The sequence below is a fragment of the Suncus etruscus genome, chromosome 11, assembly GCF_024139225.1.
Source record: "Suncus etruscus isolate mSunEtr1 chromosome 11, mSunEtr1.pri.cur, whole genome shotgun sequence".
Classification (NCBI taxonomy): Eukaryota; Metazoa; Chordata; class Mammalia; order Eulipotyphla; family Soricidae; genus Suncus; species Suncus etruscus.
Window position 1 is genome coordinate 55,573,355 of NC_064858.1, and position 12,502 is coordinate 55,585,856.

General features: G+C 42.7%; 1 protein-coding gene across 1 annotated transcript in view; it reads right to left on the reverse strand.

The window, feature by feature from the left end:
* ANKS1B (ankyrin repeat and sterile alpha motif domain containing 1B) overlaps positions 1-10,277 on the reverse strand; it is a 1,587,094-nt gene extending 1,576,817 nt beyond the window's left edge. Inside the window, 1 exon segment of the mRNA XM_049782864.1 lies at positions 10,107-10,277. Coding sequence (XP_049638821.1) covers positions 10,107-10,240 — 134 coding nt within the window. The 5' untranslated portion in view covers positions 10,241-10,277.
* Between the last annotated feature and the right edge of the window lie 2,225 nt (positions 10,278-12,502).

The window sequence follows — 12,502 nt, forward strand, 5'->3', positions numbered from 1 at the left end:
AACAAGAAATAATTAACTACGGTGAATAAAGCTGCTCACAAAACAAATCCAGGCCCAAAGAACTCTAAAGCTCAGCTGAATCAAAGGTCCCTTTTACAAACAGATCTAAAGACATGCTGTTAAATCAGAAAGCTTGCATGAGAAACAAGTTCAGAAACCAGCACACTTTGGACACTTACGTAGAAGCAGCTGAGGTAAATGGATCCTTTGATCCCAGTTTTTGATCCACTCTCCACAATCACATGATTTCATGCCTGACCCAGGTGAATAAAAATGTAGGCTTCACTGGCTGGCAGTCTCAAAAAACATCTCCTCTGTGTCTCAAAGGGATACACAGTGGATATTCTAGGACCTGTGTTCAGCCTGTAATATGCTGGACAGGCCTCATAAAGTAGTGGAAATCTGTTCTTTGGAAATTCCTGGGTGGTTATTTTGTTTCACTTTTCAAATTTAAACTATTTTCCCCTCCTTATGGCCTGAGCACATCAATATGTATCAAAATGCAGCATGGTTAATGTAAATAAATTCATCCTATTTGGATGAACACTATGGTATAATATGTTCAAAAAATGGAAACCAAAGCCATGTGAGAACACATGACATGTTAAATGCCTGTAGGCCCTGTGAGCCAAGACTGGAATTTCCTATCTGTTTTTTTTTAAATTATAGTTTACTTCTGGTTTCTCAGGAAGAATGTTTAGAATAAAAAAGCACCTTAACAGAGCTTTTTAAAACTACTTAAGAATCATAATTCAGTATATTTTTTCCATATACATTGAACCTAGTCAAATTCTGTCATCTGAGGTTCCACCTTGAATGGCAGTGGGCAGTATGCTTCCCGGCAAGGCCAGTCCCACCTGCCATGAGCCATCCGTGTCCACTATCTCATGCCAGGATTGAGGCCCTGGTGGGCATGGACAGGGAGAGGAGGCTTGGGCTGGCTGTCCTAATTCCCTCCTACACAATCAACTCCCCAGTTTTGAAGAGTGAGCTGCAAAGCCTACTTAAGAGAGAATGAGGTCAATATCAACATTTGCTCCCTCTCCCCTCACCACGCCATGCAGCTGGCACTCTGCACACTGGCAGACACAAATAATGGTGCAATCACTGCTTCAAACATCATTAGTAACTAAAATAAATAACCCACTTGAAACTCGACTATTTTTATGGATAAAACAGTTGCACATGATCGAACTGTTCTATTTGTGATTATCCCACTTAACCAATGTCATTTCATTACTAGGATCTTTTTTTAATGTTTTCTTTTCTTTTTTGGTTTTTGGGTCACACCCGGCAACACTCAGGGGTTACTCCGGGCTCTACACTCAGAAATCACTCCTGGTGCTCCCATTCGACCCAGCTATTCCACTCCTAGGGATATACCCTAAGAACACAAGAACACAATACAAAAACCCCTTCCTCACACCTATATTTATTGCAGCACTATTCACAATAGCCAGGCTCTGGAAAAAACCAAAGCCCTTCAACAGATGAATGGCTAAAGAAACTGTGGTACATATATACAAGGGAATATTATGCAGCCGTCAGGAGAGATGAAGTCATGAAATTTTCCTATACATGGATGTACATGGAATCTATCATGCTGAGTGAAATAAGTCAGAGGGAGAGAGAGAGAGACGCAGAATAGTCTCACTCATCTATGGGTTTTAAGAAAAATAAAAGTCATTTTTGCAACAATCCTCAGAGACAATGAGAGGAGGTCTGGAACTTCCAGCTCACTTCATGAAGCTCACCACAAAGAGTGGTGAGTGCAGTTATAGAAATAACTACACTAAGAACTACCATAATCATGTGAATGAATGAGGAAACTGGAAAGCCTGTCTAGAGTACAGATGGGGGTGGGGTGATATGGAGGGAGATTTGGGACATTGGTGGCAAGAATGTTGCACTGGTGAAGGGGGGTGTTCTTTACATGACTGAAACCTAATAACAATCATATATGTAATTAAGATGTTTCAATAGGGCCCGGAGAGATAGCACAGCGGCATTTGCCTTGCAAGCAGCTGATCCAGGACCAAAGGTAGTTGGTTCGAATCCCGGTGTCCCATATGGTCTCCCATGCCTGCTAGGAACTATTTCTGAGCAGACAGCCAGGAGTAACCCCTGAGCACCGCCTGGTGTGGCCCAAAAACAAACAAACAAAAAAAAAAAAGATGTTTAAATAAAGAAAAAAGGTTTAAAAAAATGAAAATAACTAAAAAATTAAAAAAAAAAAAAAGAAATTGCTCCTGGCAGGCTCAGGGAACCATAAGGGATGCCAGATTTGAACCACTGTACTTTTGCATGCAAGGTAAACACCCTACCTCCATGCTATTTCTCCAGCTCCTAATGTTTTATTTTCTAAGTTTATTCATTTTCCCTATTTTGTAAATTCTTTAAGTAGCACACATATAAGTATTACTCATGATATTATTATGTTCATTTAAAAATTTGGTTCTAAATGTTATTTAGGGAATTTATACTATTTTAGATGCAAAAATAAAATATGAATAGTGAAACAATAGTCTAGAATTTAGACTGGGTGATTCATATAACAGTTTTATTTTAACTTCTAGTCAGAATATCTTAGTTCCCTGTTTTGTTTTGTTTTTGTTGGTTTGTTTTGTTTTTTAATTTTATTTTATTGAAACAACTGAAATCAGCAGAGTCTTTCATAGTTGGATTTCAGATATAAAATTAATCAGGGCCCTTCCCACCACCAGTGTCAACCTTCCTCCACCAGTGGACCAAGCGTGTATCATATTCCTATACCCTTTGCTCTCTGGCCTACCAGTGTAACAGGCTCCTGAAACCCACATACAAGTTCTTCAGTCTCCAGATATAACATCTTACCTATACTCTATACTTAACTATTTATGGATTTATCTATTATTTTATACTTAAATATTTATAGTATCTTGAATTATATTCTATAGTTTCATACCCTAATTGAATATACTGTTCCTTCTGCACATAGGATTCTTGCTTTACACACAGCAGACCCAGACTCACTCCCCAGCATTCCATATGGTACCCCAACCCCACCCAAGGTGATCCCTGAGCACAGAGTAAGGAATAAGTCCTGAAGATCCCTAAATGTGTTCCCTTCAAAATAATAAATAAATACATAAAAACAGGGGTTGGAGGAACAGTACAGCAGGTTAATAGTACAGAGAGTAGGGTGCTTTCCTTGCATGTAGTTGATGTAGGTTAAATTCCCAGCATCCTCTGTAGCCCCACGAGCACTACCAGGAGTGGTTCCTGAATGCAGTCAGGGGGCAACCTCTGTTCTTTACCAGATGTGCCCCCCCAAATTAAATAATAATAAAATGAAGTCAGTTTGAGGCATTCACAAATATTTCATTAAAATATGAATATCTAATCATCTAAATTTCCTAAAAATAATAATTTAATGTATACTTTAATGGGAATTTCTTTGGACTGAAAGATGGTTATATCACAGAAAAATACTGTTAATGTTTTACAGTTAAAAGCAATATAAAATAAAAGTAAATTTAATATTAAAAAGGAGTACTCAGATGAGCTCTAGTGAGCTCAGATCATGTAACTAAAATGGAACACAAGAGATGTAAAATACTTGTCCTCAAAAAATTCTAATGTCCCTTTCAGCTAAACTAAAAATAAAAATAAGAGAGGTACAAAATTTCACTATGGAGCAACTAATATAACCTTAAACTCTGAACAAAAGAAAATTTAAATTGCCAATGCTTTTATAGCACAAGAAAACTTCCTATGACATCTAACAATGCCAGGAAACTGATTTCTTCCCACCTTTTATTTTACTTCTATCTTCCTTATTAAGAATCATTTTCAACCCAGCAAGAATACTCTAAGGAAATAACTGAAACTCCAAATAGACAGAAAGCATGATAGACACTAAACTGCTCTATCAGAGTTCAAGTATCCAACCCCAGAATTAGATACAAGGGGGCCGCTGAAATCTGCTTCCAAAGTCAAAATAGTTTACTGTCAAATATAAGCCATAATAAAGTGATCTGATTTGGGCAGAATTTATAGACATACAACTAAGAAGTAGATTGAAGAAATGCTATAAATATAGCATACCGTGAATTTCACAAGGCAGTGGATAAAAATACAGCATAATATCCTCATGAGTGTATTGGAGATGAATGATTGACTGATAGTTCTATTAAATGACTATAATGTTGGTAGAAGTGCTGTGCATAATGACTGCTACTTTTAAATTTATACTAAGCCAGAGAGAGATTCTTTAAGAATATATCATGGTGTATTGAATTCCAGTTATGGAAAACATGAATATTAAATCTGCACATGATACAAAGGAGAGAAGTTAATATGCTAAAGGCAGACTCAAAAGTCAACAAGATGTAGATAGATGATAAATATAAGCTAAAACAAGTAAGTTAAGTGTAACAGGAACAATTTTAGTTTAATCAACACTTTTATATGTACCACAGAGAGGAATCATGACTTCACAGGTAATTGAAAACATAGTAATAATACCTAGAGTTTTAATTAACTAACCGCTCAAAATGAGCCAACATTATTACAGAGGCTAGACAATGCTAAAGTAGCTTTTCAACCAAAAATGAGGAAGAAACAAGGAAATAGGCAATCCAATTGGCTGTAGCCAAAGATGCAATAACTGTACACCAAAACTATAAACACAAACACTTTCATAACTATTAACAGTATATTAATGATTATAACTAAACTTCAACAAAAATAGTTTTTTAAGCTTAGGGACTGAAAAAATAATGCAATGAGTAGAGATTGGGTCAATCCAGGTTTGATCCCTGCCAAATCATAGGCTTCTCAAGCCTACTTGGAGTGACCTCTCAGGGGAGAGCCAAGAGGAAGAAGCCCTGAGCACCACTAGTATGACCAAGCACACTCACACATGTATATATATACACATATGTATAAAGTTTAAAAGAAAACAAGTCAGGACATTAGAGCCACATGAAACACTAATGACTAACACCAAAGTGCTAAATGCACATTCACTCTCTTACACCTCATTACATCTTGACAACAATCCTATACCATTGGCTTTATTACAAATCCCACAGAAAAGGACAAACTTGACTGGCGGTACTTATTCAAGGTCATCCCTATTTTTGAAAATGGCAGTGTCTCCCAACATACCTGATTCTGTCATTAGATGGCTATTGCTCCCTGATAGGTTAAGTGCAACCCAAAGCACCTTCAAAACAATCTTTCTCCTGTGATACCCCAAGGGAAGCCAGGAAATTGGCTTTGGCATTTTTGGGGGGCAGGGGGGATATAGGGCTGTTGTTGTTGTTGTTGCTGCTGCTGCTGCTGTTTTTATTATCCTGAAACAAAACTGTGCTGCTTAGGAGCCACCTAGGTCCCAGGAGACAGAATTTGGGAGATCTTGTGGTGCTGGGGCTGGAAGCCAGGACCTCACAGATGCATTCATGGAATGTTCTCGGCAACTTAAGATCATCCCCAATCTTTATGAGATTTTTGTTTGTTTGTTTGTTTGGGGGCCGCACCAGGCAGCATTCAGGGGTTACTCCTTGCTTTATGCTCATAAATTGCTCCTGGCAGGCTCGGAGGACCATATGGATGCTGGAAATCAAACCCAGGTCTGTCCCTAGTGGGCCGTGCTCAAGGCAAACACCCTACCATTGTGCTATCACTCTGGCCCCTACATGAAATTTTTTTTATTTTTTGGGTCACACCCGGCGGTGCTCAGGGGTTACTTCCGGCTGTCTGCTCAGAAATAGCTCCTGGCAGGCACGGGGGACCATATGGGACACCGGGATTCGAACCAACCACCTTTGGTCCTGGATCAGCTGCTTGCAAGGCAAACGCCGCTGTGCTATCTCTCCGGGCCCTACATGAAATATTTTTAATGAAAAATAAAGATAGCCATTGGGGTAGGGGTGAGAGATAAGTTAAGGAAGGAATTACTAGGACATTGGGGGATGGGAGAAGTGCCTGCCTCTGTGTCAGACAAGGAGCAAGTAAGGACACTGGTGGAGAAAAGTGGACACTGGTGAAGAAATGAGTGTTGAAACAATGTATGAACAATGTATGGTTGTAACAAAATCATAATTACTTATGTAACTTTCTAATTCATGGTGATTCTTTTTTTTATAACTTTAAAAATCTGCAAATAACATTTTAAATATAGCAAAAAATTGTTCAGATCAGATCATGTAAAATGGCTATAGAGGGTTTGGAGGATACATAGAACAGTGGGTGGGGTGTTTGTCTTGCATGCTCCCAACCTGAATTGGATCCCTAGCAGACCACAGAGTACCCAAGAGTACCACTGAGTACCACCGGGTATACACCAAAAATCCAAAAATGAATGAAATGGTTGTGTGCCTCTAGCTTTTGAATGAGATAGATTCAATGAATGAGATTCAAGCTATAGCAAAGCTAATTTAAATTGCAGAGTTCAGACCTTTGCCATTACTAATTATGTTACTTAAGGCAAGTTCTTAATCTTCTTCTCTTTAGTCCATCTGTAAAATAAAAATCAGTCACTTAATGTTGATACAAAAAAGTGAATGAGATGATAAGTGAAGCATTTAGCAGCACAGGACATGACACTATTATCAAGTAATAAAATAGGGCAAATTACTGAGAACCCACCCCACAAGTCATTCTGAAATAATTTGTTTTTATTTAATTTACTGTTCCGAACTCTTTTATTTTTGTTTTTGTTTTGGGCCTACACTTGATGGCACTCAGGTCTGACTGGCCCTGTGCTCAGAAATTACTCCTGGCAGGTTTTAGAGACCAAATGGGATGCCGGAAAGCCCACGTTGGCCAGATTCAATGGAAAAGACATACCCGCTGTAACATCTCTCCAGCCTCTTGAAATCTTTTTAGATGCTTTAGTGTTCTTATTCTTAAAGGAAGAAGCACATTTTTTTATTTTTCTGTAAACAAATTCCTGATGGCAATTATGTGTGAAAGAAAATGTGACTCATACATAAAGAGTCTCACCTTAAGTTTCATTTTATGCAAGGATCACCTCAAGAACATAGACACTGCTTCAGTTGCTTATTTAGTATGAGAGAAAAACACAGGTATGAAAGTATTCATTTTCATTTTTATTTCTATAACTTGGCTTAAACTACTTGAATGTTTTCAGTTTTATTGGTGTCTGAGTACATTTTGGTTGTACAGTTACTTTTGCTACTTTAATTCTTAAAGGAGAAAACCTTTCATTCAAGAAGTACATTGTGAATCACAATCCTAATATTTTAGCAAATGTTTACTGACTCTAAAGAGTTGTTATATTATTCCTAAAACTTGACATCTATTTTATTTCCAAAATGGCATCACTGAGAAGATCTTGGGCTGGCATATGGCTCAGTAGTAAAGACATACCTTGCATGCATGAAACCTAGTTCTATTCCCAACAGTGCCAAGGAAAAAATAAAGTTAAATTTAAAATACCTTGCAAAATCAGGGAGGAACAGCAAAACTGCCCCCTTCCTTCCAAGTGTATTATCAATAGTTCAAATCCCTACAGTCCCATATATGCCAGGATAATATTGAGAGCTCAGTCTCTCAGCCTGGTGGCTCTGCTGTCTGTGCTCACTGGAGCCACATGCAAGTTCTAGCCACACAGCAGCCCCAGGAGCACTGCGACATAAAGAATGTATGAGCACCATGCCAGGGAGTGCGACTGTGTGAGCCTCACACCTCAGTGACTACCAGAGAGCACCTCACCTAGAGCCTGCCTGCTTCAACTCAGAGTGCACTGTATGAGCACCTTGGGGAGTGCAAGCTGCAGTGATCATGGTGGTCAACAATGTGCAGTTGCCAGATCAGAGGGAGAGTTCAACAGGCTTGGTGCATTCTGTGCTTTGCGCACAGGAGGTCAAGCTTCAGTCCCCAGTATTGCAAGCCTCCCCAGGGATTGCCAGGACCATGCCTTGAGTATAGAACTTCAAGTAGCACCCCACCGCCACCAGAAATAGACTCGGAACAAACAAAATACAACATGTGAGCACCGTAGCATTTGTGCATGAACTACCTGACAGCATCAGCAACAACCAGGGGAGAGGAGATGAGATCCTCACACCTAGCAGTGCTCTGAGCTTACTCCTGACTCTCGCACTTAATGATCACTTTTGGTGGGTTCAAGGGAACCATATCAGGTACCTAGAATCAAACTTGAGCCTGTTGCATGCAAGGCAAGTGACTTACGTATCCATCCCCAGATAAAAAACTCTAAGAAGAGATTTGTCTTTAAGTTATGTCATAAAAATAGTCTTTTTGCCTTCTATTTATTTTCTTCTGGGGTCACAACTAGTAGTTCTCGGGGGTAACTCCTGGCTCTGCATTCAGGGATCACACTCCTTGCAGACTCGCAGGACTATATAAGATGCTGGGGATTGAACTTGAGTCAGTCATAAGGAAGGTTACCCACTATACTATCTTCCCATTACCTAAGATAGTCCTTTTTAAAATACCTTTTGTCCCAAGGAAATTAAGCAAAATTCTCACTGCTCACAAGCAATTCTTTAGCACTCCTCCAAAGGAACTGATTATTTTTAGAAGCCTCTTTTAGCATAGTCATTAAATTTCCAGCCATAATCATTTTTAATTGACATGATCTACTGGAAAACATTTATTATTTCACTTGCAACTTAAGACTATGACCAGATAAATTGCTTGCATATAATTTTACTCATGACTAAGGTCAATGGCGAGAACTATAATCTGAAACACAGGATTTTAAAAGAAAATCTTCTAGCAATGAAGAATACTCAGGAGTCAGCACCTGTGATATCTACTGAAAAAAAAAAAACTGTCCTTCAAAGACTCACTGTTGTGAAGGAACTGTCACTCCAAGAAAATGTCACGCCCAACAAGAACATCTGATCACATGGCTTTTAAAATACAGCAACTACTGTTTAATAAAACTAATTTCACGGCAATACAACTGTCTTCATTCTCCCTATTAGACAGTCCTGTAATTAATTTCATTTTTTTGACCTCTTCAACGTACTACAACTTGTATAAAGAACATAATGTCATAGTCCAAAAGTTTGTATTGAGACCTTGTAAAGAATACCGCAGTTTTCTTAAAACCAATAAAATCACTGAAGCGTTTACATTTTTTAAATAAGTATAGCTGGATTGTCTAAGAGATGTTTGAGGGTGAGATTTTGAACAATGACTGATGCCTCCAAAAATATCCAGGATAAATTGAATAGCCATGATTTTAGAAACTAAAGTGCTACCCTTCTATTTTATCTGGCGAATCTTCCTTAGGTGTCCTCCTAGTTGGATTCGTGTGTCCATCAACTTTTAAATTATTTGTTCTTCAAAAATGCAAATCAATATCTTAAGTCTTGTCAGCTAGTACTTTTTGTGACTTTTTTTAAATGCCAGGAGAAAATTTTCAAATTAATCTCACTCGCAACAAGCTTCTCATTAAAAAGGCCTCTATCAGTGCCATACACACCATCCCAGTGTAGCCTGGCCATCCTTTATCCTGAGATAGAATGACCAAGTTTCATACCGCTATATCCAGTGGACCAAAGTACTGCTTAGGGTTGTGCTACCTAACCTGCCTCGTTAAGTTTTACACAGACCTCACCAGGAGGTTCACTTGCCTTGTGCAAGAGCCAACAGCACAACCAGGGCTTCTGCATAGTAAGTGCACGCATGCACGAACTCCCGTACCAATTTTCCTTAAACAGACACCCCAGAAAACAAGAAGCGGGGTTCGAGGCTGCAGCTACCTAATATATATTGGTGGAGAGAGGGGAGAGACGCCGGTTGTTAGTTGGTCTTTATTTTTTGTTTCTAACACTAGTACAGGTACAAGTTCTGCACCACACACAGCTCAGAGAAAAGTAGCTACTGACGCAGTGCTCGAAGGCTATTTTAAAATTACTCAAAGAATCGAAGGCATCCGTCTGAGGCGGGGGGGGGGGGTAGTGGGGAAATCAGGCTTCCTGTACAAACACACCGTCTGTTTTCCTGCCTAATTTAAGCAGAAACGCAGGCAGTCACCAGGTGCAAAACCCAGAAGCAGGAGGACGCATCCGTCACAATGCCTAAGGTTGGCCAGCCTGGGGCCGCTGCCCGTCCTCGCTTACCTTAGCAAATTAGACAGGGGCAGGGGTCCGGATCCACCGCCCAGGATCCCTCCTTTCCTGCCAGACAGGAGTTTCTCCACCAGAGCCACATTTCCAGTGCGAGCAGCTTCTAGCAGCTCCTGGTCCTTCCCCATATTCTCTCCGCGATCCCCAGCGGTGCGTCCTTTCCCGCTCCGGGCCCTCCACCCCGCCCACCCCCCGCTCCCCCGAATCCAGGGTCCTTCCCTCGCTCCCCGGATCCAAACGCCAGGGCTTCAGCGCCCGGAGATGCCCGCAGCCCCCCAACGCCGCACCATTCTCTCGTCTTCGGGGCGCAGCTTTCTACAATGGGATCAGACCACGTCTTGCCAAGAGGGGCTGGCCGAGCTGGGAGCCGCGACGCGCCCCCACGGCCACTCCCCTGGATCCCCGAGGCTTCGTGCCCGCGGGTGGGGCGTGAGAAGGTGGGCCCGGGGTGCTTGGGAGGATGCTGAGGACTGAGCAGGTCCAAGAAGGCGGCGGCGGTCGAGTCGGTCCTCGCAGAATGCAGCCCGGAGCGCCGCGATCGGAGGCGGCGGACCGCGCGCCCTCGCGCCCTCGCGCCCTCGCACCCCAGCCGGGGTTCTCCGGGCGCTTCCGAGGCCGGGTCGTGCCGTGCCGAGGGCGGCTGCAGGGGCCGGGCCGGGCCGGGCCTGACGCGCGGGGGGCGTGTGCGCGCGGGCAGGTGCGGCCGGCGGGTCGGTGCCGAGCGGGGCGGAGCGCGGGCCGAGGGGCGGGGTGTCGGGCGGGCTTCGGCTCCGTGGCCCGACGCGGGGACCCTCCCCGCTGGCAACGGGTTTAACCGTGTGAGAGCTAGAGTTCTCCCGCTGTCTCGACTCCTTCCTCGGGGGCCCGGCGGCGCCAAGCCACGCCTCGGGGCGGGCACGATGAGGGAGGAAAACACTCCCTAACGGGCAGAGGGTGGTCGGAGGCGCTGGGAAGGGGTCCTTGGGGGACCCCCCTAGACCCTCCCCTTGTTGCCTAGCTCAGCCCAGCCGAGCTACGTACCCCCCCAACCACCCCCTCCCCCCGCGTTTGGAAGCAGAGCGTGCAAAGGCGCGAGGGGATAACGCCAGGGTCTGCAGCGGCGGCTTTCCACGCGTGCAGGAGCTAGGAGCTGAATCTGGGAACGATTCCTTCCACTGAGCTTGGAGGGACCTCGAGCACCGCTCGGTGGGGCCCCAAAGCAAAAAAGGTGGGTTTGATCCTAGTGGTTGTGGTGCCGGTCATTGAACACTTTGGGAATGTTCCCCGGTTTTCGAAGGTCTTGACTGGCCCCTTCCCCCATTTCATGTGAGCCTGGGGTGGGGGTGGGGGGCTGCTCCTGACTGGGACTAAGGTTCTCATTGAACATTCTACACATCCTCCCTGGGAGAACTACAAACCAGCAAGGATTAGAGACCCACTTCAATTTGTAGATGTTACCGGCGAGTCTGGTGCTGGCAAAGCTCGGTTCACCGCTCTCAGTGCCTATGTTGCAGACCAAGACCATGTCAACTTCCAGTGACATTTTGTGCAGGGCCTTGCCCTTGGACTAGATTTCATAAACGTGAACTTGTTGACAGTCGATTGGGAGAGACAGTTCATCAGTACTTTTCTGCAGAGCAACCATATGATATGCAAAGGATGCATACAATAGATGCATTTCAGAAATGGAGAAACAGTGGCCCCAAGATTTAATTGAATTTCTCATAATGCCACATGCAGGAAGTGAATAAGAGGCACTGTATCCCAGAAATGACTCACTGCAGAGATCAAGCTCTACCCCATATACCTTTATTGTATCCGTAAAAAGTAAAGTGGGCAGTCACTACCACACACATATTTGATGAGTGGTTACTATGAACCAGCAGTATGCAAAGTGATTGCCTCCTCATAATCCCATAACTATTATTTTTATCTCTAGGGCCTGAGCTATAGTACAATGGGTATATGCTTGCACACAATTGACCTGGGTTTGATCCCTACATCCCATATGGTCTCCAAATCAGAAGTAACCCCTGATCATTACACACACACACACACACACACACACACACACACACACACACAGATTTTTTTTATCTCTATTTCATACATGGCCAAACTAATTAACCCAGGGCTATGCAGTTAGAAATGATCAAATCAAGACTCAAAGCCAGGGCTTGATTTGAAGTAATGAACTGGGGGAAATTGTCTAAAGACAACCCAGATTGGCACTGTTGACCTTTGTCCAGGGGGAGTAGGTGACAGAGAATGAGACAAGCACATAATGGGACAAGCAAACACATGGTGACTGTCCAAGTTTTAAGATTGCCTGGGTAGCTAGGCCTAAGTGAGAGTTTAAGCTGGCTCAATACAACTTGTTCTCTGCCCTGTTTTTCAATATGTGAATAATT